Source organism: Girardinichthys multiradiatus, chromosome 11, assembly GCF_021462225.1.
Source record: "Girardinichthys multiradiatus isolate DD_20200921_A chromosome 11, DD_fGirMul_XY1, whole genome shotgun sequence".
NCBI lineage: Eukaryota > Metazoa > Chordata > Actinopteri > Cyprinodontiformes > Goodeidae > Girardinichthys > Girardinichthys multiradiatus.
Window position 1 is genome coordinate 40,111,097 of NC_061804.1, and position 24,993 is coordinate 40,136,089.

General features: G+C 38.4%; 1 protein-coding gene across 1 annotated transcript in view; it reads right to left on the reverse strand.

Moving 5' to 3' along the window:
* The window catches only part of dscama (Down syndrome cell adhesion molecule a), a 146,878-nt gene extending 125,411 nt beyond the window's left edge, over positions 1 to 21,467 (reverse strand). The window contains exons 1-3 of the mRNA XM_047379654.1: positions 21,266 to 21,467; positions 21,084 to 21,176; positions 18,822 to 19,768 (exon numbers count right to left, since the gene is read on the reverse strand). Of these exons, the coding sequence (XP_047235610.1) occupies positions 18,822 to 18,864 (43 nt within the window). The 5' untranslated portion in view covers positions 18,865 to 19,768; positions 21,084 to 21,176; positions 21,266 to 21,467. The remainder of the gene's footprint in view (positions 1 to 18,821; positions 19,769 to 21,083; positions 21,177 to 21,265) is intronic.
* Positions 21,468 to 24,993: the final 3,526 nt, after the last annotated feature.

The following is a 24,993-nucleotide window of genomic DNA, read 5'->3' on the forward strand; positions in this document are numbered from 1 at the left end:
ATTATGTCCTGTTACATCAATAAATCATTTATGTATTTGCATTTTGTATAGTGTGTGTGTGCTGGAACGAAGGGTGTAGAATTCAGGAGGAGGTACATTACTTTTGTGTTAAATACTTAATAGACAGTCTATGAGTGCCCACATGTGGTCAGACAAGTATTGGCTGACTTAATTAGAAAGTAGGTCAGGCAGTCGTGTGTTAGAGTTACTTCAAGCATGCAGACAAAGCGCCAACACAAAGTAGCATGAGATCACATAATATTATTAATATGGTCATTTCTGCAACATTAAAGAGGCATTTGCATAAATTTTGTGGCTCTGCTGTCTGTGTGTATTGTCATGCTAGGACATTTTTGGACCAAAAAATCTGTGGCAGCCTGGTTTAGTTGGTGATCAAATTGATCACCAAGTTGGTGCACCAATGCTATTATTTAAGGACTTTTAGTACAATTTGTTTTTGTAGTTGGGTTAGGGTAAGAGTTACAATAAGGGGAAAAATACACTGGTGCAGCAAGTATTTTAATGCATTAACACAATTACATTTTGTCATGCGAGAGAGAACGCATATCAGTACACTTCAACGATTGGTTCAATCAATGCTTGAAAATAGAACAATGCTTAGAAGAACCCCTGGGACAGTTGGTAGCCTGTTTCCACCAGTGTGCTTTGTAACAACTGATATTATTTACGCTGTATTTTTTTGGAGCTCATGCACCGCTGATGGCTTTTGTAATTCAGATTTAAGTTTTAAGGCACAAATGCAAACATTTCAACAAATGCCGGGGTTGGAAATGGGAAGAGAGCTGTGGGTCATGAAAGTGACACTTTTTCTTTTTCTTCTGCTATTAAATAACATTGTTTATTTACGGATAGTTTGTTTGAAGACAATATATTAACAGTGTGTGACTTTTCACTGAGAATTATCTAATAAGGCAGAAATTACATAAGCGCATTTTGTATTCTTAAGACATTTTATTTGAATCTGCAGCTGTGAATTCCAGACAATTTATTTTAATAATGCTTGCTCACAAGCAACAGACAACATGTGGGCGGCTGTTGGCTGTCTTCAAGTGTGTTTGTGTGCACGGCTGTTAAATGATAATCTCGTTAATGGCTTGCATGAAAAGCAAGATGTAGTGCAAACAGATGTGCTGCTTTGAGATATGCTCTGCAAAGTGGTGAGGCACAATTCTGAAGATGTATTGATAATTCCTAATACACAGGGATAAGATCAGACGCGAGGGCTGGAAAAATTTTGAAAGATGTGATGAAATTTTTATATGGATTCTGTCGATATCTGGTCAGCTCTCAGGTTGATGGAAAGATACTTAGAGGCTTGCTGTGCCTGGCTGAGAATCATGGTCCTTTATACATATTTACTAATAGAAGTGAATTTATTTTCCTTTGTTCATATTGCACACATTAAAATCTTCCATTACTGGATGAAAACACCAGTTCCCAGCAACACCAGCCTGTCCCAATGTCAGTTTAAGCTGAGCTGAAAAACACACAAAAAAAGCCAATTGTTTAATTATAAATCTCACACATGTATAAATGATAAACCTTCTTTTTGTGTTGTCTGTCCTAGTAAATCTCAGAGAAGGGACAGCAGGAGGGAGATGGGGTCCTGTTGGGTTAGTGAAGTGGATTTCCTCCACTTGCTGTGTGGAATAATGCTTGGCACAGTCCCACATGTCAGCACCTATTGGTGGCAGGCCCTGCTGAAATCCTCTAACCGTGCATTGCAGGTGACTCCTCATGCAGTCATCCCCTTTGTGGGGCCTCTGCTACACAATTTAGAGCTCAAGGGCAGCAGACATGTTTCAGTCAAAGAGTGAATGCAGGCGTTTCAGATGGAAGTGCATGTGCGAGGGGGTGGGCGTTAATGTCTGGAAGCTGATGAACATAGATACTGACTCAAGCTTGGTGTGCAGGCAAGACATCAGGTCAAATTTGGTAGACAGTCATCTTGTTGGTTTAGCCTGCTACCATTAGAATACGAATATTCATCTTAAAGTGGCTGCATGGAGAAATGCTTTAACAATAGAACAGTCTTAGGTATAAGGTTATGCAAGTGAAAATGTTGTAGTTGCTCCTAAACTCCCACCTTTTTCAGTTTCATGCGATACGACTGGGGTTTCTACACACTCTTCATGTCAAAATTCCAGACTTTTCAAAACTAAACTTTCCAGACTTTTCAGTTGTTTTAATTACAGTGTATATAACAAACATCTCTATGAAATTTTGTTTGGATGGATGGATGGATGGATGGATGGATGGATGGATGGATGGATGGAATAACAGACCGACAAATGGAGAAATGAATGGATGGACAGCAAACTTTCAACAATAGAACAAGGAATATACTTTGGTAAAACAAATACTTTTTAAAGCTGTATTTTCATCTTCCCATACTTATACAGACATGGAAAACATTGATATTTTATTCTTTTCAAGAAGACACTACCCTCTACTCTTATAGTGCAAAATTACACTTGCCACTATATCAATGTTTGATCAATACAGGTCCCACTTACATGCAACATAAAAAGACCTCTACATTAACCCATGCATTAGCCCACCAAAGTGTCTGAGGCATTTTTGCTCAGCTTGTGTTTGCCTCAATCAAAAGTAATTAATCGGCCTAAGTAAAATGTGTGCAGAGTATCTCTGTCTTCCTGTTATAGTAAAAAAAAACTCCATGGTTCTTCGTCTTATTTCAAATTATTTATCTTCCTTCACAGCTAAGCTGTCTGCCACACCAACCCGGTTTCCTCTATTTGTTCATTGTTTTATCACATTAATTTAGCTATTAGCCTTAACATGTCTCACCTGCTCAAGGCTGATAACATTTTTAAACACTGGGGTCTGATTGGCTCTGAGCCACACTGTGCCCCTCACCAGGTCAGAGATCTTTGTTGTGCTACAGCTTGCACCAGGGCATCAAGGCATTAGTGCAAGTCCATTTGTGTAAGCTATAGCACTGAGTCACAGTGACAGCTCACGGCAGGCGAATCAGGTAATTAAGGCAGAACTCTAAAGAAACCGCCTGGGGGGGGGAGTGTGGGGGATGGGAGAAGGGGCAAGGCCAGTTGATAGGGAGGGGTGGAGATTGATTGGAGAATGGGCCAGCCTCATGATGACATCCCTACAACCTCCACCCTTTCCCCAGTTGCCCTAGGGGATTACACATAAAACGGCAAAGAGAAGCGCTGCACTGAGCAGAGATGCTTGCAAAGAACAGAGTCCCCTCTCATGAATAATGTTAAGATCCCCATTCAGCACTATGTAGCCGCCATGTAAAACCAATTTTACCTTCCTCTGATGTCAGCTCTCTGGAGGGCAAAATAAGAGTCACTTTTGAGTGGTTGATGCCAATGAATGCTCATTTACATGAATGCAAATAGAGCACAGAAACATCCCCAACCACTTGTTACTTGGAAGGCTGATCAATTATATTAGCAATCTGTTTACATACAACTGACTTAGACAGAGGAAGACAGATGAAAAATAAACTGTGATTGAAGAAAAAACCCAAAAACTCAGTACATGGACAAAGGCTGATCAAAGAAGACACTAGTCATTTTGAGTTAGTTCATAAACACCCAGCAGGGACCAGTAAAACAACATAAGAAGCCATGTTTGTTCAGAACCCTGTATTAAACCTGGGTTGTGCTATAACTGATACTTTGTTTAGCTGTGTGCAGCCAGAGAACCACCTTAGAGTTATTTCATTTGGTTACTTAAAACATGTTTTCCATGACAGTTTTCCCAAGAGTTGCCCTTCTATGGTGCATTCAAGTACAAATGCTAACAAAATCTCCAGCCAAGGCTATACTTGCCATTTTTTGAAATTCTAGAAAATGCTGATAAATTATAAATATGTTCAGAGTATTTTAAATTTCTTTGTTCACAACTGAAAAGAGTAAAAAAGAAACATATTTGTTATGTTCAATGATTGTAACGTATCAAATGCGACTTTAAAACCGAGGTGTGTTCCGAATCGCCATTTTTGTGTACCTTTACATCCCTAGAAAACACAGATAGAAATTGTGCTAGTGCTAAAACATTTTCTACAAAGCTTTTTGGAGAATACTCAGTAACAAGTCTTGAGCAAAGCATGATCAATGTGTTCTCTGTCAGGAGAATAAGCGAGCAAACTACATGTAGAAACCACGCAACCCTCTAGACAAAAAAAAAAAAACTACGAGAAAGTCCATCTAAAATAAAAAGAAAAATCAACCTGTTTGCTTTTCGGTTAACATTACACTGTACATTCCTACATTTCATAACGTTAGTGGACATTTATATTTGCTATACAGACATACTTGCAAAATGAAGCTCCAGTAGAAGGTTAATCAAAGACAGCATGCACTGTGCAGTCACACTACGTATTATGCAGAGAAACAAAAAATGATGGTCTGACTGGGACAGAAAAAAATGAGACATACAGGACCTAATATTACAATCCACAATATGACTGCATAAATGGCATTGGTGTCTACAGAGAGACCGTTGTCATCTAAGCCACTTTTCAGACCCCTGAGTGACCTTTTCCAGCATTATTGGAGACTGATGTGAAAGCACGAATCATTGTGGCCACCTCCCCCACTGAGAGCTGTCACAGGTGAACATAACTACACTAAAGAAAGACAAATGAAATTAGCTGTTACTGTTACTCATGTATTTCCCAGTGGAACAGTGGTTTTATTGGTGAGTGGTCTCACCAGGTCTAAGCCTACTGATAATTAATTTATGGATGTAAAGTGGGCATTTATTTACAAAACCCATACCCTTACATGTCTAAATGCTGTTAGCATAATAATAGTTGAACAAAACAGACAAATCTCTTACCTTCCCAGTAGAAACAGGCCTTTAGATGTCCTTCACTCACCACAACACATCACATCAATGTATGAAATATTTGACAGCTTAGGATTCACAATTTGGACTACACGTTTCCTCTAGCATCGGGCGTGAGTCCTTTTTATTAATACATTTCAAACCTTTTATAAAAACACATTATTTTCACTTAGTAACTGACTTAGTCGCTTCCTCCAACATTCCTGCATTTGTTGCCATAGTTACGCTCACTGCTTGTCCACCAAGATGGACATTTAATGATGTTGATCCAACCTCCTTGTTGGCTTTGGTTTGATGTAGAAACCCTGGAATTCTACATTTTTACCTACATTCAACACCACCAGAGTGTGTGTTTTACAAAGAGCATTTCAGTTAGAGACGTCCTCTTTAGACTCTGACTTTCTAAACCTTTCAACAGTACTTGACTTAAATTTGTATGTAATACTTTGAAGTGCGGGTACACACTGTGCATGCTATCAGAGAGTGGATGAGTGGAATTATTTCTGTTTCATTAAAGATTCCACCCACATCTACTTGCTTTCTAAACACTGCCTGACTGAGCTGATAGAGGGAAAAAGAGATGGAAGAAGAGAGCGGGTCTCAGGTAGGCAGAGGACGTTAAACCCAGCGGTGGGAAGTGGGGGGGGGATGGAGAGATTAGCTGAAAGAGGAAGGTTGACAACTTGAAGATAATTCACACTACTTATACTGTGTTGCAGCATATATTTAATATAACCTGGGACACCACAAAAATAAGCTGGAATATAATTAATTTGCCAAACACCAAGAGATGAATGTAAAAGTTCCATTTTTATTTACTTCTTTTTCTTGATAAATATATTTGAGGCACTATGATCTGTAATCTGTCCAGGTTTTAGCCTTCCTCTGCCTGAATAACTGCTAGGATATGCTCCATGCCCCTTGAAGTCTCGTACAGGGCAAAGTGTCCTCAGAAAATTGTTAGATGGATGGATGGATAAATGGATAAATACATTTGACTTAGTTGGAGATCACTGAGTGATGACCATATCTGTTTTAATTAATCATGAGGCACCTAAAATGCAAATGGAAAATGTTTATGACAGGGGTATGTTCAGCTAGTCTGTCCTTTCTTGGTTTGTCTTTTTTTCCTAAGAAGGTTAAATTGTGCTCAGTCATTGCATGAAAGGAAATTGTCACCAACACTCTTTGTCAAATTGCTGTGCAGTAACAGCAGCTGCACAGTTACACCTCCCTTAAATCACCAGCAAAAGTAAAAGAGGTATAAAAACATTTTGCTTTCATTAACTGCTTACTTTCATTAAGTCCTTCCTTCACCATTTTGTACTTTTGTTGTTTTGGTCATGTCATACTCAAAAAGTTTGTGTACAAAAAGTAGCCATCTGTCATATATTGACAATTTACGTCCAAACTGACCTGGGAACTGGAAATCTGCATGTGTTCATATTACTTTATTCTTTTAGGATTTGAGATAAACTTTGATCATGATATTTTAGGATTTGTATTGCTAAAATGATCAAAGTTATGATAGAAACTATTTCAAAGAGTATTGTATGACTCTCACTGCATGTATATGCATACAGTAAAAAGTCCACTAACAGAAATACCTCTTTCGTCCATTATCAATAGGTTACTTAAGCATTGCAAATGCAGTGCTGGAAGGCACATAATAATTGCATGTATCATATTTTAATGTAATCATGCAATCTTATTTTCAAATTATTTAAATTTATCAATACCCATGGAGCATCAATTTCCAACAACAGAAAGTTCCGATAATAATTACAGTTTATCATTAACATGATAAATTCACCAATAATAAATGATACAATAACTTTGCTTCTCTTTGCCAATATAGCGTAGTAAAGACAGCTCTTTACAACTTCTAATCATTTCTCTTTATATTAAATCAGCTCTCTCAGACTCACTGAGTGATGCTCCATCTATTTTAGAAATACTGAAGGCTTGAGGCTTCCACAGTAGAAAGTCTCAGAGGGAATAATTTGAATGCCGTTTTAGTGTAGTTTTTAAAGAGAAATCGATTAAAATCAGTATCAGTAAGTTAGAGCTTTACAAATAAAGAGATCACAAATATCTGATTGGTACATTGTGGTGTTTATATGCACAAATTAGCTAGAATTATTTCAAAAATATCACACAAGAAAATGATTTCTTATATGAAAGCCATCTTGCTTCCTGTTCATGTAAAGCCTTGCGACATAGTGCATGCATGCTATCTGCAGGATAGAAACAACAAGGTGAAAAACAGAAGTCAGTTGGCAGTGGAGGGCAATCAAAGTCCTGGGGTTAAAAATGATCCAGGTCAGATGACTAGATTATGTTGCCTTTTATTCTGTGAGTCCCATCACATTTTGAGTATTCCTCTCCATGAGGCAACAGTATTTGTTCCTCAACAGCTGACTAGTCCTCACTTATTTCCACCATGCAAAACCTACAGTGAGTACATGCTAAATATACGTGGACATATGTTTTGCTTTTATGTTATTCATACAATTTTGCAGGATCACTGCCTACAATCTCTTACATAAAGGGGCATTAGAAGCCCAAAAAAGAAAATATACTTTGTGATCTGAGAATACGGTCTTATCATGTAGTCCAGCTGCCTCCCGCACCACTATAGTAAATCATCCTGATGGATGCACTGTCAGTTGAGGGCAACCAAGACAGACACTACTGAGAAAATGGCAGCTGTCTGCATTAGAGCAACACTCAATCTGCAAAAAGATGAAAAGCAGCTTTCATTGACCACAGTTTTTCCTGTGATAACTAAGCCACAGTACATCAAACCGGGGTTTCATTCATGTCCATACCCACTTCCTATCGCAACCCTCCATGTATCCCTCATCATGTCTGACTGCTAGGTCGTGTGCATTAAACCGGCAGCCTGGTGACAGAGGGCCTTGCAAACACTGCCAGGCACCAAAATACACAGCAACGTTTTCAGAGCGTTTAGGGCCCGGGATTAATCAAATTAGAATTTAATCATCTGATCAAACAGCAATTAGCATAATCACTTCTGGGTAAGGCCTGATAGAGCGGAGACTGGAGCGGAATGGAGCTGGGGGCTAACAACGCTTTAATGAAACTTTCGGCAGAATGTTTGAAAATGTTACACATTCCGGGGTGCAAGAACAGAGCTGGATTAGGAATGCTAATCAACGAGGTTTGGTTCTGCCTAATAAACACGTCCAGTAAGGCAGTCGGTGGGAAAGAAATCACCCCCAGTGTCCCTAACACTATCTAACACGTCATCTTCTATGTGTTAAAGACACAGTTATTTTAAAGAAAAACGTGAAAATATTTTGGTCCAGATGTACCATTCAGTAAAATGAAATCTTTACATTTCAAGTGCAGTGGAAATAAAGCCAATTAACAGCTAAACAGATAAATCCATCAGTTTATCAGGAAAGTGAGCTGCTTTCACAGAGAACACTGTTATTCCTGACCTAGTAAAAGTCTTAAAAGATGTGGCTGAGGAAGCTTAAACTTCTAAATCCTTCATTTAGTATTGTATATGAAATGCTATGCCATAAAAGTTTAAGGACACTTTTTAAAAATCCTTTTGTTTTAACTGAATTTCACTGCAGCCTTGCATTTCTTTTTGTGAAACACAGAAACAATACTATGAAAATACAGTATATAAACTGAATTTCTGAGAAATAATAATAGATATTATTGAACAATAGATCTTTTTGATGTAAATGTTCTATTAGGCCTTAAGCTTATCTTACCAATAGAACACAAATGAGACTGTGTTGCCTAGCCCTAACTCTAACTCTAACTCTAGAAATGTGTTTGATAAGAACATTTGGTCATATTACAATGGTTTATTAGTTCTGTTGGGGGTAAATAAGAGCCAGACAAAATTATCCAGGAATCTTTTTTTATCAACTGTGAATTGATTTTGAAGTGTCATCTCAGAACTTTATATATAATTCTGAAGATTGCGGTTTAACTGTCTAATCATATTTCTTAGACATGAAACAACAACAACAACAAAAAAAAAAGAATAATTCAAAGTTGATGTGACGTTTAATCATCTCAAATAATTTGTTTATTGAAGGTTAATTTATTTGATTTCTTAGTGGTGTTTGCATGGTCTTCTGTGCAATCATGACTTTTCTCCAGGCATTCCAGATTCCTTCAGCTGTGTAGAGAATGGCTGAAAATCCAAATTGTGTCAAACCCCACATCTTTCTGGATTTTAATAGCATCATTGCAGCACATAGGCACATCAATGAACAATTCTGACCTTTAACAAACCTGGTTCCATGGCTGCCTTTAGTGCAACTGAATTTGTGATGACATTCTTATTTGAGAACAGGAACATATAAACAGGTTAAATTCTCATAAGTAAAAGACATGTAAACCTGGTAATAAGCAATTTATTTTTGTATGTGAAAAATCAGGTCAGGATGCTGGAGTGATGGTTAGGACTGCTGCTCACTGCAAGAAGGAATTGTGGTTCAAATCTTGCCTGTCCTTTCCACGTCGAGTTTTCAGCTCGGGTCCTCCAGTACCACCACAGTCCAAAACATACATTGCTCTTATGAGAGAGAATGTGTGTGTCTGCATAGTTGTTGCTAACCCTACCCCTAAATTTACATTTCTGAATCCAAATGTTTAAATGTGGTACATATTTGTTCACCAAGCTTTATTGTGTTAGATTTAACAAAAATGTACATTTTTGTGGAAAAAAGTAAAATCAAAGAACAAACAAAGAGTGACCAGGCCCATCATTTACAGCAGTTTATTGCTTAACTACTGCTTGGTCACAGCATTGACCTACTGCCCTACTTTATGTAGAAGTCTAAAGACATAAATAACACACCTAATTGTTATCCTGTTAAGTCACCATTCCGTATAACACATGACTGGACCAAACAGTTTTTTGTGTCATAGTCAGTACATGACAGTAAGTTCTTACACTGTGTGGCATGGCATTTTCAGAAGGGACAGAAAACAACACAAAACACAATGCTCCCTCTCTTTATCTTGAGAGACACACAGGTCAAAATTCAAAGGGAGCTTTACTGTTTGTGGATGCAACCTTGGTAGTAGCTGACTGCAAGAGTTGTAGTCTGTGTTTCTGAGGCAGTTTATGAGTTGTTTCTGAAAACAAATATAGCTGATAGCATCAGCTGTATGGCGCACATAGTTATTGCTGACCACTGCCAATCAGCTGCCTGTGAAATGGCTACTTCACTTTTCTATCAAAAAAACAAAAATGTAACTGAAATATTTCCAATCACAAAAAAATAGAAACTGAAGGAGGGTCATCCATCATAATTATTAGGAAATGGGGTAATACCTGCAACAATTCTCTCTACAATGTTCAGCATGAATACCTATTACCTTAATTAAATTAAATTAATATATTCCTGACATTTAAATAAAAGACACCACAGTTCTTTTATATGAGCAGAAAAGGGCAATAGCAATGTTTATAACAGTGCTTGTCCCTGTCCCTGTGTACTCTGGCATGCTGTGTTTACAACATTATGAACCTAAAGAATAAGGACTGTGTTATCATCTTGTTTCTGGAAAACCAATTCTTTAAGGTCGGTCAGTCATTTTCTACCGCTTCTTTAAGGTTTAAATGCAAAATAACATGAGCCGACTCTGTATGTCCCTCTTCCCCCTCTCTTCCTCCTCTTGTTCTGCATCACTACACATCATCATCTCCTTAAGCATTCCAGTCTGGGTTAAATGAAACCTTTAACAGTTCAATGTGCATCCATTAACATATGCTTGAGTCTGCTCACAGCCAAGTTGAGGCACATGTACGCACTGTGGAGCCTCGAAGAAACTAAAAAGAATCTTGACCCGAATGAACCAACAAATCCTAGAGTGATTAGTCCACTCTGTCAATGAAAAGAGTGAGTCACTAATCCTTTCTGATGTGATGTCTTCAGCATCTTACTAAAACAAATAAAAATGATTTTACATGTTACTGCCATCTACAGCACCAATTTTGCCACATCTCATAGTTAAGCATATATACAGCCTCTTACCGCAGGATTAAAACATCTTCAATATGTGCAAACGACATGTTTTAAATAAAACTTTATGAACGAACAAGAGTACTAGAACTGAAACCAATGAAACTAGGACCATCATTCTATCGAAACAAAGCATTTTGAAGCTTTGCACCCCATGACCTACATTGAGTTGACTGGTGTGCTGATTTTAAAGTATGTGTAAAGAGCTGAGCTTGGTTGTTGTTTGCTGATGTGTGTTGCTGTGACTCTCTCAACCTCTCCTGCCTCTATGCATAGTGACAGATGTAAACCAAAAGATGTGGGTCTTCAGAGACCCACTTTCCCACTGGTCCTCATGTGACCTCTAAGCATTATTGCATGTACTAGTGACAATTGGTTAAAATGATAAAATAGGACACAACACAGTATCTAAGCACACTATAAGATAAATGTGTTTTTAGGAAACAAACAGCCAGGAGAAACCCCCATATTTAAACTTTAGTTGCAATACTGCAACCTACCAGGCTAGAGCGTGTTCCTGCACAGGACTTAAAAACATGCAATGAAAAGCATTATTTAACACATATTTTTTCTATAATTAATCAAAGTTAGTGTGTTAAATTGTGAAGCCCCTTTTAAATGTTAAAAGGGGCTTCACGGTGTCGCAGTTGGTATCGCTGTTGCCTTGCAGCAAAAGGTCCCGGGTTCGGGGGTCTTTCTGCATGGTGTTTGCATGTTCTCCGCGTGAATGCGTCAGTTCTCTCCGGGTACTCCGGCTTCCTCCCGCAGTCCAAAAACATGACTGTTAGGTTAATTGGTCTCTCTACATTGCCCTTAGGTTTGCCTGAGTGTGAGCATGGTTGTTTGTCCTGTGTGTGTCTGTGTTGCCCTGCGATGAACTGGCGACCTGTCCAGGGTGTACTCTGCCTCCCGCCCATAGAGTGCTGGAGATAGGCACCAGCTTCCACTATGGAAGAAGCGGTATAGAAAATGACTGACTGACTGACTGACTAATATGTTAAAGTTCCAGCTCCAGCCTAAATTTAAATAAATGAAGTGCATTTTGTGAAACATTACATCCTGTCATATCTATGAAGTATGTATATTTTTCTAGGATGCCCTACATTTTGCTTGGTGTGTGTGTGTACTGGTGAGCAGGGTGTAAAATGCATATTCTTCTGAGTAACAATCTATGCTAACCATCACATCACCTCATTTTTCATACTGAAGGGCATGGGGATAAAAGTTCAATGTTCTATAAACAATTTATTATGCCTCCAAGTGGTCAAACAATTATTAGCTGAATTAATCAGAAAGCAGGTCAGGCTGCCATCAGTTGGAGCTACTTCAAGCATTTACCATGCTGAGGTGAGTAAGTCACCATCAGTGCAGACACAGTGCCTGCATAGTGTAGCATGAGATTAATTAATATTAATATTGGATCACTGCTACGACATTAGTCTAGCACTGGCATACGTTCTGGTGCAGTGGCGCCTTTTTGTGGTTTACAAAATTTGACTTCTCTAAGTTGCAACACTCATGCATTTTTCAATATTCCTGCCTTAGCAGAGATCAGACTGTGTATGCTACTGTATATGATGTGTAGACAGACGATCCTGGAGTGTTAATTACCAAAAGCTGTGTATCTTTGTATGCAATCGAAACACAAGGCAAACAATAGTCTGGAGGGGGTATACAGTTTTAGAAACTTAATTATGTCAGCCAAGGGCAGGGATAGAACAGCAACCTTAATTGTGTTTTTAAAGCCGTCATCTCCGACCAAAACCAGTATGAATACAACAGTTAAAGGTGAAACAGCACCTGCAATTACACAGTCATATCTCATGCTCATGCTTGGACCTACAGTTACAGCTTAGTAAATTGGAATATGCAATCCGATGAGGATGGTTGCCAGATTAAAATTACCTTTTGAAATAACCTTTACGCAGGTATTAAACATGCTTTGTATTAAGTCAACATTTCTAAATTAAAACTGTTTTAACTGGTCTTATATAATAATCTATTCTAAATTGTCATGTTTTCATTAGCTGTAAGCAGAAAATCATCATAACTAACAGAAATATAGGCTTAAAAACATGCACCTGTGTGAAAATAATTTATAATGTGTTTCACTTATTGAATAAGTTACTGAAATAAACAAACTTTGCAATAGTATTCTAATTTATTAGGACGTGCCTGTATTACATTGTGGTGTTGAAAGAATTTCTATTAATTATTGTAGTCATGCAGAAAAAAATGGAAGCAAAACAATTAGGACCTTAATGATTAAACAAAAAAATCCAACAAATGTGTAAAATCACATGATCTGGGATTTTCACGCAGATTGTATAAATGGAAAACCTCAGACAGAAAAAGTGTGAATTCTGTATTTTAATTGTCAATTTTCTAACCCATATTTTTTAGTAAGTTACTCTAAACATGATCCGAGGAATACTGTCTGCCTTTATCCAATGTTAGTATGTTGATTCTTTTATCCACTTAAACAGTAAATGTAGTTAACAGAGATATACCAATTGCTCTGTGAGATCTGGCTGATTTTCATCCTGACTTGTTCACTAAGATGTCATACTTAAAAATCTCATTCATATTCATTTTTCATTTGCTTAATTTTATTTTTGTTCTTATTTTGTCACATTACAATCAAAAACTATTCGGTACTGATTTTTATGTGATTGACCAGCACAAAATAATGTGAAAACTCATTGTTAAATGAAAAGAAACTGATACGTGGTTATTAAATGCTAAACAAATAAAAATCTTAAAAGTGTGGTGGGCATTTGCATTAAGTCCCCTTTACTTGGATATCCCCCCAAAAAAATTTAATAATTTTGGAAGGCCCTGTAAATGCCACTAACAATATTCTCAGTGTTGAATTCTTTACTGAGGGATTAAGACTACTAGTAAATTATATGTAAAAACTATACACTGTTTAAAATGAAAACAAAAGAATCACCAAAAGGGTTAGTTTTCTGACAGGAAACTAGATTTTTACAGACATATGTGTTCACTTTTGTGGTCAGACAGAGCGTTTACATTAAGGTACCAACATTAACTTCAACAATACATATATTCAAGTGTAATTATATCATGAGACCTACAAACTGGAACCAAAGGATAATGTAAATATAACAAATATATAGTAGAATAGATTGAATAGAAGGAAAGGCTGGAAAAAAATATCTAGTTCTAACACAAAAGTTCGAGTTTTCTCCGAAATAAAATGTCAGACATAGTCGTATGTTATTTTCACCTGAGGTGTTGAACAAAAAATGAATAGTGTTGTGATGCAATGCCTTTCTATATTTTAAGGTGTTAAATCTCTGTAACTCTGTGCTGTTTTAGAGAAAAAAAACATTTTGTGTTTTGGTTCTCTTTACAATAAATAAACACAGGACATTTTCTAATTCAACCAGAAATTAGAACAACTTAAAAGGAACCTTTTTTAAAATCAAAAACACACAAGAAAAATGTAATTATTGTATTTAGTTATTACAACTATTTTGTATAGTTATTAGTTATTTGTATAGTTTTAGTTTCTACCTAAAAAACATAAAAGTCATTTTACTTGTTAAAAATAGTCACACTCAAGTGTCTAATTTAGTGAGATATTAGGAGATAGATTTTTTTGTTTTCGATTAGTTATTAAAGAAAAACTCTGGAAAAACTAAAGCTTTACAAAAATTAAATATTGAAACTAGCCAATAAAACTGCAATCAGTGCAAGCCTAAAAATTATCTTCTTATAGGTATTGTTCTTGAATTGGATGCTATTTAGTAAACTCTGACCAGATTTCTTCTGCTTAGCCATGAGCAAAAGTCTGACCTAGGCATGTGAAGATGAAGAAATTCCCGGATGTTCACTTGTACAACACAAGTGCATCAGTACTGCAGCCATGATTAGATGCTGACCTTTCAGATAAAATCTAATTGCATTGAAGGTTTGATTAAATAAAATGATGTAGATGAAAGATTAGGTATGTGAATGAACTCCTGTGGGGCTTTTTTTCTGCTGCCCTCCATACAGTGCAGCAGTATTATTTCCTCAGTACTAACACCTACAGGTTGGAAACAGAACTACAGCATGTCTGCCAAAATAAAAACTGAAAGGGGCATCTTTAGACTATTCACCCTGATTATGTGGATCAACTATTATTCCTGCAAAAACAGATTATTGTTTTCTATGTGGGTTAAAAACAGTGCTGACGAGTGTGCAGTTTAATATGTATTGATCAGATTTGCTTAAGGTGTTCTGCCAATATTTTTTGATTTATTTTCTTTTTTATTAGCAAAGCTAAACTACTTTTCTGTTGTAACTGTTACGATTTAAACAATAACAGCAGTTTTTGCATCCTGTAAAACATTCATTCATGAGCGAAAAAATGTGTCTTTGCAACCTTTAATTATTCTTTAATGTCCAGAATCTAGAAAATGATGAGATACTGAAAGACTGTCTATTACAATATTTTATTATAGATTTTTCATAGAATTCGGAGACTTATTGATATGGAAAATAAAAGAAGGTCCTTTTGTAAAAGAAGCTTTATACTTGACTGCTGTTCATGTATCATCAATATATTGAATTGCTGGCAGCGTATCGAGATACATATCCTATCCTACAAAACACAGATACCCAACCCTAGCTAAACGTCACCTTAAAAAGTGCTTGCTTTTAATCTTGTTCTCCAGGATTACGTAATGTTGGTGAAACAAATGTCAACCTTTCAGAAACACATTCAGAATGGAAGTTTTATTGCTGCAGGAGACTGAAAACAGAAAACTATTATCAGAAAAGTGACATTCCAGAAGCTATGCATAATTTGACCAATCATTGTGATCAAAAAGCTAGTTGCAGCCAATCCAAAAACACAGAAGGCAATTTATGAGATATTTTCATTACAATCCTATCTTCTGTCTCTGGGCTTGACTGACTCTATAATCCCTGTTTCTATCAGGATTAATATCATTCTAACTGCTGATGACAGCTAATTTAGATGCTTCTTTCTAACATAAATGACCAAGCAAACTGTTCACTTTGCACAGTCTGTTGCTACACTCAAGTGCAATGAAATAATAAATAACAGGAATTACATGTGATAACATCATAGATTTAGAATAAAACCTCTAATCTTTTAATGTGTATCTTTCCATTCTAAACAGAATGCTAAATTTGTATACAAATGTATTTTAAAGCCAACTGCGGAGCTTCACTGTATATTTACAGAGCTTATTAGGGTCCAGCAGAGCATATGCCCATGTCCCCCTCCACCGCTTCAATCGTTCCCATCCCCTGTGCAGATGTACAAAAACAACATTATGCCACTTTCCAAATTCTGTCCCCTAATAACCAGAATATTTTGTTTCTATTACCTTTATGGTTTTAATAGGCGCTTTAACGAGAGCACTTCAAAGGCTCGAGCATTGCTTAAGTGAACTCCACAGCAGCTTTCACTCTCTGCAGCCGTGGATTGTTTATATCTGCTGGAGAAGAGCTTGCAAATGTGTCCTCAAATTGGCAAATAGCAGTTTGGAGCTAAATGGGGGAAAAACATGCACACAAATGCCTATTGCAGATTTAAAGTTTTTCTTTTTTACGTTCTTTCACTGACTGGCATTGTAAATTTCTTCATGGAAAGGCATGGTAATATAAACAAATCATGTCAATCATTGAAGTAAATCAGACCAAATACTGAAATGTAATCACCCTGGAGTAATTGTAAGGTAAGAGTAAGGGATATTATATAGTGGAAAACATTGCTCAGGTCACCTACACAGAGTGCAGTGTTTTTCCTGCCCAAAAGCCCACACTGCAGCAACACTCATTACCTGGGTCTCCATAGAGACAACCTCAGCAGCCTGTACTGGACCAGAGCTCTAAAAGCTTTCATTTCATAGAGCTGTAGCTCTCAGTTTAGAAGAGGTGCAAAATAAACGATTCTGATGGCTGCTCACAAGCCCTAATCTCTGCCGGCCTATTCAACCACAACAAACAGGCAACAGAAACAATGCTATCTGAGATCAGCAGTCACAGCTTCTTATTCTGTCTATGCTGAATAAAAAAGGGGAAAAAATACAAAGGGAGGCTTGTTTATGGTGCATGTGAGTGTTTAATTTCTGAGAAAGCTACATTTAATTCTTCAAAACGACACAGAAGGTCAGTGTCAAATAGAGCGAGATTTTTGAACAAGCAGAGACCAATCATGTATCACTCTTAAAAGAGCTGTGTCTGCCATTCAAAGTTTCCCTCTAGATGTCTGTAGCAGCAGCCATTTTGCAACACTGTTGCCTGGACCAAAGAGACTGAAAAAGCCATTCACCAGCAAAGCAAATAGAGGTTTCAGCCCAGAATAGAGGGAGACCTGCAGCAACTACAGGCATCCTCTTTGTTTTCAGAAATGGTCTTGCTGTTTCTCCCTAAAAATGATGTTTTTTTTTTTTTTGTTTGTTTGGTTTTTTTTTTTCCAATTCCCCCCTGCAAATAACGCGTGTCTTCTCGGAGTCCTTAGCATGGCCACAAAATGGTTTGTCTGTCATGTTTTCTTGACGCATCGTCCTCTGATCTCAGTCCACACTATGGTCACTTTTAACCCTTGTCTCTCCATTTTAACTCCCAGAAGAGCCTTTAAATATCATCCTTTTCTTTTTGATATCTGCCCCCCAACACACATACATCCCAGCCTCTACACCACTGTGCCTTGTCCCCCACACAGCTCCCCCTTCCAGAATTCTTGTATTCGCTTTAATAAAAAAAAAGTACTGCAAAATGGGAACAAAGCTTCTTATCTAGCATATCTTTTAAGGACCTTGCTGTGCTCGAAACAGTATTTGGCTTCATTTAGTGAGATGTGGACTTAGGCAAGGGTTATAAAGGGCTTGTCTTATTTTTTTCCCCCCAATCCAAAATGACTCCATGTCTGTGCTTCTAATATGGCGGGTGCAATGCCAGAAAAAAAGCGCAGCCAAGCTATGTATTCCTTTTTTTTTGCTTAAGGTACACACTAGATGTTTCAGGAAAAAACATGCAATTAAATGTTACAACTATTTATTAAAAACCAAAATAATAAAGATACATGCATTTATTACAACATGCATGTAAATAGATAATTGCCATCAAAATACTCGTTTGTTTACAGTCTCAATTTATCATTTTGAATTCAAACAATTATTTTGCTTGCATTAGGGAAGATAACTGATTTGTCTAAATTACATTAGAAGTGCAGGTTTAAGATTTAAACAACTGATGATTATACCAAGTAATCATTGAAATGTGTTATGCAAAATCGTTGGTTAAATAATATTTTTCCTGAGGCACAATTTATATGTAAAAATTAATTATATGCTGTTAATTTGCACACTTGGCATTTCAGAATGCAGGAACATCCAAACAGACTGAGGCCCTGTGTAGTTTTAGAATGGAAAATAAATAATCTCTTACAGAGGCTTCTCAGAATGAAGCTAAATAATTGTTAGATTCGTTTCAATGTTAAATTTTAAATTAAAGTAAACAATTGAAATATTATTTTTGGAAAAGCATTATGTTGCCTTTGCAGCAAAGACTGCACCTATCACCAGCCTACATTTTTTCACCATCTCTGCTCCTGTCCATTTCTCCCGTCATAAAGGGTTATTATAAATATTGAACATGCAGAAATGCTGAAACAATTTTACACTTGGGCTCCATGAGGGCTCCTGCGGACTTAACTGTCAACCCCCCCCCCCCCCCCCCCCCCCCTTCTCCTATAGTGCCCACAGCCTGACAGGACATAGCAACAGCCTGTCCCTCATCTGTTCGATTGTGAAGCACCACTAAAAAATTAATAATCGAATTTTGTCTGTAGACCTGCACCGGGGTCGTACAGGCTGCAGTCTGAACCCTCGGATAACGCTGGAATAATTAGGCTAAACTTGAAGTTCCGATGTGCGCATAAGCATCACTCACCATTCAAGATGCACTGGGAAAAGATAAGAGCCAATATCCACATGCCCCGCTCCGTTCAATATCCAATCTTAATGCTTTTTCTTCTTCTCTCCTGGCACTCTTTTTGTTATTTCTCCTTTTTTATCCCTTCTACAAGTCAGTTGCAATGAAAGAAAGCGAAGCTTGCAAATCTCTTTCCCTCTCTTCCCTTTCTCTGGCTCTCTCTCTCTCTCCCTCAATCCAGCACGTTGAGAAAAAGAAGATGAAGAGGAGGAGGTTTGGAGTCTTCCTGCTGCTGATTGTCTCCTGGTCAACCCGCGGATGTTATAGAAGATCCACAACTGTGCGTATCTGCCCCCCCCAACCACCGTTTGGACTGACCGCACCAGACCGCACCGCTCCGGGCCTCAGAGCAGCCGTCCGCCCGTATCGGAGCGCTGCTCTGCGCGGAACATGAGGGAGCTCGGCTTGGTGCGCTCCGGTCCAGGTGAGCTGTGCCGATGCCTCCGCTGCTGCTGCTGAGTCAGAGGCAGGAGACGTGTAGGACAAAGTACCTTTTTGCGCACACTCCAACTCCAAAAATTAAAACAAAAAAAGCCTTTAAAATAAAGAAAATTAACAATAAACTGTAAAAATAAATTAGAAGTGTGAAGCCAGATGTGTTATCCCAGCCAGTAGATTAAAGTTGAAAAAAAAATTTCAAAGGATGGAATTGATTGTTAGCTGCGCTCGAAACTCCTCTCTTCGCCGCCTCTCTCCGTCCGCGGAGCAACAAGCACACGCATCTTCCACGCACACACTGCGCACTCTGGTCCCTGCGCTCAGAACCTGCCCTGCCTCAGAGCGCGGTGGAATAAACCCGCGCCTCCTTCTCCGCAGACGCTTTTGTCCCTCTCCATTGCCTTAAAGGTGCAGGGTGCGGATGGTGGGTGGTGGGGGTGGAGTAGGGGGAGCCCACAGCTGAGCCTCTGGAAAGGCGTTAAAACAACAAGAACAAAAACTATTTTTTCTATATCACAGAGATGACGGATCAAGGTGCCCCACTCAGAGGCAGGGCTGCATTAAGAGAGAGATCTAGCTCAATTCAGGACATCCTCCTGTGGTTTGCTCGCAATGCTTGTGTATAGTGCTAGAGGAAGGAGACAGGGAGATGGATGTTGTACCCTACCCCTGACTTGATGCTCTGAAAGCATTTAGGAGAGAGGGGCAAAAAGATGCAAAATTACTTTAATTGGGGGAGATCTAAATCCTGACTTTAAAATACACGTGTTGTCTGGATAATTTATGACCCCCTGGGGCGTTTGGGGGATCCTTCCAGCTGTAACCCCCTGGATTCATTAATTGACCTTGACAAATATGAGTAGCAATCCCCCTCACTGCACCAGGGGGCATCAAACAGCAACCATGTCACCTCCATTCAGCCCCCTACATGTGTTCAGGTCCATTCAAACTGTATAGGAGGAGTGGGAGGGGGTGAAGTCACATGTACAAACTGAATCTCTAAGGCATGAAGTAAATGTTGCTTATTTGAAATAATTAAAGGTGACCTCCACATTAACATATAACTTCTACTAATGAGCAGGTGGCTCTATGGAAAATAGACTGGCAGGATGGAACATGGTGTCAATAAATGTTTTGTGTTGAATCTACTTACATCATATGTTATGCAAAAATATTTGTACTGTACTCTAAAACTAAAACACAAGCTCGGTAGAAATAAAAAGTATCAATTTGCATACACCTTTTAAGTTTTTCCAACTCTACACCGAATCAAGTAATTGTACTCAGACGTTATAGTTCGACTAATGCAGTCTCTTTTACTATCCAAATAGCATTACTTTAACTCCATTAAGAAATACAAAGAAATTGTTTATTGTCATTAATCATTTTGACCTCTATTTGTCATTTGTTCATTAAAAAATATACATAAACCTTAATTAACTGTTGCTTCAATTAATTTTCTCAATTTTGTAACAGAAATATTTAATTATTGGTATTTTTCACTGCTGACACATTTATCTGAATTGAGTGATATCCTTCAAAAATACATGATATTGTCTTCTGAAGACAGAGGAGCTATTTTCCAATAGTCAGATCTTGTTTAACATATGCATACTGTCTTGCATAAGTATTAATGCCTCTTGAATGCTTCCATATATTACTGAGTTACACAAACCTAAATGTATTTTATTAACATGTTATGTGTCAGACCAACCCAAAACAGCAAGTGATTGTGAAATCCTCAAAGCTGTGTGGAGGTTTGTGTGTGTATCTGCTCCTCACCTTCTTTGATTGCAGGGTGTGACTGGCAGGTGTGTCTCCGCAGCTGCAGCTCGTCCAGGCCAATCAGGAGGCGCATTAAGAGGACTGGATCCCCTGAGCCAGATACCAGATAGTTCTTATCCACTGAGTTGTAATCAGGCCTCCTATTTTTGTTGTACTTTTACTCATGTTCTCTAACTTACCTCTAATGCCCACTTCCAGAAAGTCACTTGTTCTCCAGTCCTCAGTCCCCCTTCTGGTCTCCAGTCCTCATCCTTCTTGCTTCCCAGAGTTCACTGGCAAACTCCCCTCCAAGAATCTCCTTACTGCTTATCTGGCCACTCCTCCTTGGAACTGCTGGTTGGACCTCTCTGCACACCAACATCAGTACTTACCTACATGTCCACCCTCAATCACCCACTGTCATCTCCATCTTCCATCCTGTAACAAGATAGCAAACATTAAAAAACAAACAGTTCCACACACCACAGCCCGTTAACCCTTAACCCCTGTGGAAATACTCTCACTTTCCCTTCTACTTAGATCACAGTAAGACTCAGCTCCATCTCACTCCCCATCGTATATTCTCCTGTTTCAGTTAATTTAATAATCACCTACCTCTCCTCCTCAGTGTCCACACAGAATCCGCTCTAGAACCCAGAAGAACACTTTTTTTTTTTTTTTTTTTACCATTTTGCTATATCAGTAAACTGTTTAAACCTTCCTTGGTCGTCCGTAGTTGCTGCCTGCACAAGAGGTCTTATTACAAACAATTATGAAAAAACTATCTGGCCAACAAGACCCTGCAGCACACCTATGGACTGCCCTCATGGAACAAGGCACCCTCCTCAGTCCCCACGATTCAACGCTCCATACACTCACTCAATAACAGAACTCCTTTGCATAATCTTAGGATACACTTTCTTAATAAATCCAACTACTGAACTGCAGACTTCCAGATCCCCTCATTAACACCACCCCTTCTGCTCTTACCACAGCTCCTCCCGTGCTCCCGTAAGCCATCTCGCCGACACCTGAACACTTTTTGGGTGAGATCGGCATTTGTCGTGGGCTTCCTCCTCCAATATGCCCCGGTGTTCGGCCGCTCCCCCTACTTATTTCTGGATTACATAAGTAAGTTCTCGTACATTATTGGTCTCCTGTAGGACAGAGATTTAAGATGGCCGGAGGCGATAGTGAATGAAAGTACAATTACTTAAACAAACGTTTTCTCAAAATGTTAGTGATGAAGAATGTGCAAACAAGAATCTGTCCAGAATCTAAGACAGGGAAACAGATCTGTAGCAGATTTAGCTATAGAGTTCCATACTCTCACAGCAGAATCAGGCACCTGTTCTTAAAGGTAACCTTCCTGAATGCCCTTAGTGAAAACTTAAAAGATGAGCTGGCTTGCAGAGATGAGCCTGACTCCTTGGAAGACTTGATCACTTTGTCTATTCCTATAAATAATCGCCTCCATGAGAGAACTAGGCATAGAAAAAATTACTCTCATGTCTTGCTTGATATTTGCTAATCCCCCTACTTATCTTGCATTACTTAAGTCCACTTCTCCCACAGTTTTTTAATAATGCATGCAAGAGTCCCTTTCTGGAAGATATAATACAGCCCCCATCCTAAACTGAAGGGACAGGGCTTTTTTGTAGAAAAGAAAGGCAAAACTCTAAGACCCTGCTTAGACTTCCAAGGACTCAGCCAAATAGCTATTAAAAACCAATACTCTCTCCCACTCATCTCCTCAGCATTTGAACCCGTACAACAACCCACTACCTTCTCAATGCTGGTCTGCATCTAAGAAGCAGATGAGAGGTAAACCATTTTAAAAACTCATATTGGTCATTTCACTTACTTAGTCATGCCTTTTGGTCTCACCAATACCGCTGCAGTTTTTTAGGCCCTGGTCAATGACATTCTCCACAACTTCATCATTTTTGTCTTTGTTTATTGACGACTTCCTGATCTTCTCACGAAACCCAGAAGAGCACAAGAACCACGCCAGCCAGGTCCTCCAACAACTCTTTGGAAAACCCTTTGTTTGACAAAGCAGACAGATTTCCAATGGTTATAATCAGTCTGACAGAGGGAGGTATCCCAATCCTTGTGGTTTTTAGTATAACAATGACCATCAATGGGACCCTTTGTAAGCTAACCAAAGGGTCTTTCTTCAAACTTCATCGTCGCCCGGACAACTCCTCAACACGTTCATGCGAGTTTTGGTGTTTGGGCAGAGTAATAGAGAAAGATTTAGATTGAAATGATCTAAACGTTTTTCATTTTATGAAGTTTGGTTTTGTTTTTGTGAAACTCAGCTATTTTAGTGCTAGCAGGCTATCTGCAGCACATGTGCTCAGGTTGTGTTCTGTGTTTGTGTGTTTTTAAAGTTAAGACAAACTTTATTTAAAGGGTGATTTTAAACACAGAAGATCGGCCATAACGCGCCGTCCGCGCTCATGCATTTGAACACTTTTATTAACGGTATTTTAAAGGTGTGTGTTTGATTCTGGTGCTAAGCTATCAGCTTCCTTTGTTAGCTAATAGCTAAGAACATGTGCTTGCCTGCTAGGAACATTTAACAGAAAGGTTGTTAGTTTTCAAGCTAGTAAATAATAGTAAATAAATAACATTATTTTACTAAATCTGATAAGTAAATAAACACCATTAAGCCCCATTTCCCCAGAAAGATTTGGCTATTTTCCAAAATATTCCCTTAATAATATTTCTTTAAATATTATTTTAATAAATAAAGGCAGCTAATTAAACACCGTTGAGAATTAGTCATCCAGAAGGTTGGTTTTATTCAGCAGATCAATCTTTAAAACATTATTTTGTTCAAATAATATTTTATTTAGTGCTGCATGGTGGCACAGTTGGTAGCACTGTTGGCTTGCAGCAAGAAGGTCCTGGGTTCAATTCCCGGCCAGGGGTCTTTCTGCATGGAGTTTGCATGTTCTCCCCGTGCATGTGTGGGTTCTCACTGGGTACTTGGCTTCCTCCCACAGTCCAAAGACATGCCTGTTAGGTTAACTGGTCACTCTAAATTGCCCTTAGGTGTATGAATGAGTGTGTGCATGGTTGTTTGTGTGTTGACTTGTGATGGACTGGTGACCTGTCCAGGGTGTACCCCTCCTCTCGCCCATAGACTGCTGGAGATAGGCACCAGCTCCCCCGCGACCCACTATGAAATAAGCGGTAGAAAATGACTGACTGATATTTTATCTGACCTTGCATTGTGAAGGGTTGTCTAAACGTTTGCTGATTGTTGCCTAAGTTAGTTCCAAGACTAACTTAACTTCATTTCCAGATTCTTCAAGATAATCCTTGGTTCTCAAACATGAACATTGCATGGTAATGTTGTATCACTCTTTTGGTCATGGTTTTCAATCATCTTTAATCAACTTGTTTATATTGTACATAGCACATTAATCTTCCCTATTCTTTAATTCTTTCACCTCCAGAACATTGCCAAAATTAGAAAGATCCTATCCAGGAGTGACGCTGAAAAAGTAGTCCATGCATTTGTTACTTCAAGGCTGGATTATTGTAATTCTTTACTATCAGGATGTCCACAAAATGCAGTTAAAAGCCTTCAGCTGATCCAAAATACTGCAGCAAGAGTTATGATGAAAATTAAAGAGAGATCATATTTCTCCTATTTTAGCTTCCCTTCATTGGCTCCCTGTTAAATCCAGAATATAATTTAAAATTCTCCTCCTCACATATAAAGCCCTTAATGATTTAGCTCCATCATACATCAGAGATCTGATTGGTCCATATGTTCCTAACAGAGCACTTCGTTCTCAGACTGCAGGTTTACTGGTGGTTCCTAGAGTCTCTAGAAGTAGAATGGGAGGCAGATCCTTTAGTTATTGAGCTCCTCTCCTGTGGAACCAGCTCCCAGTTTTAGTCCGTGAGG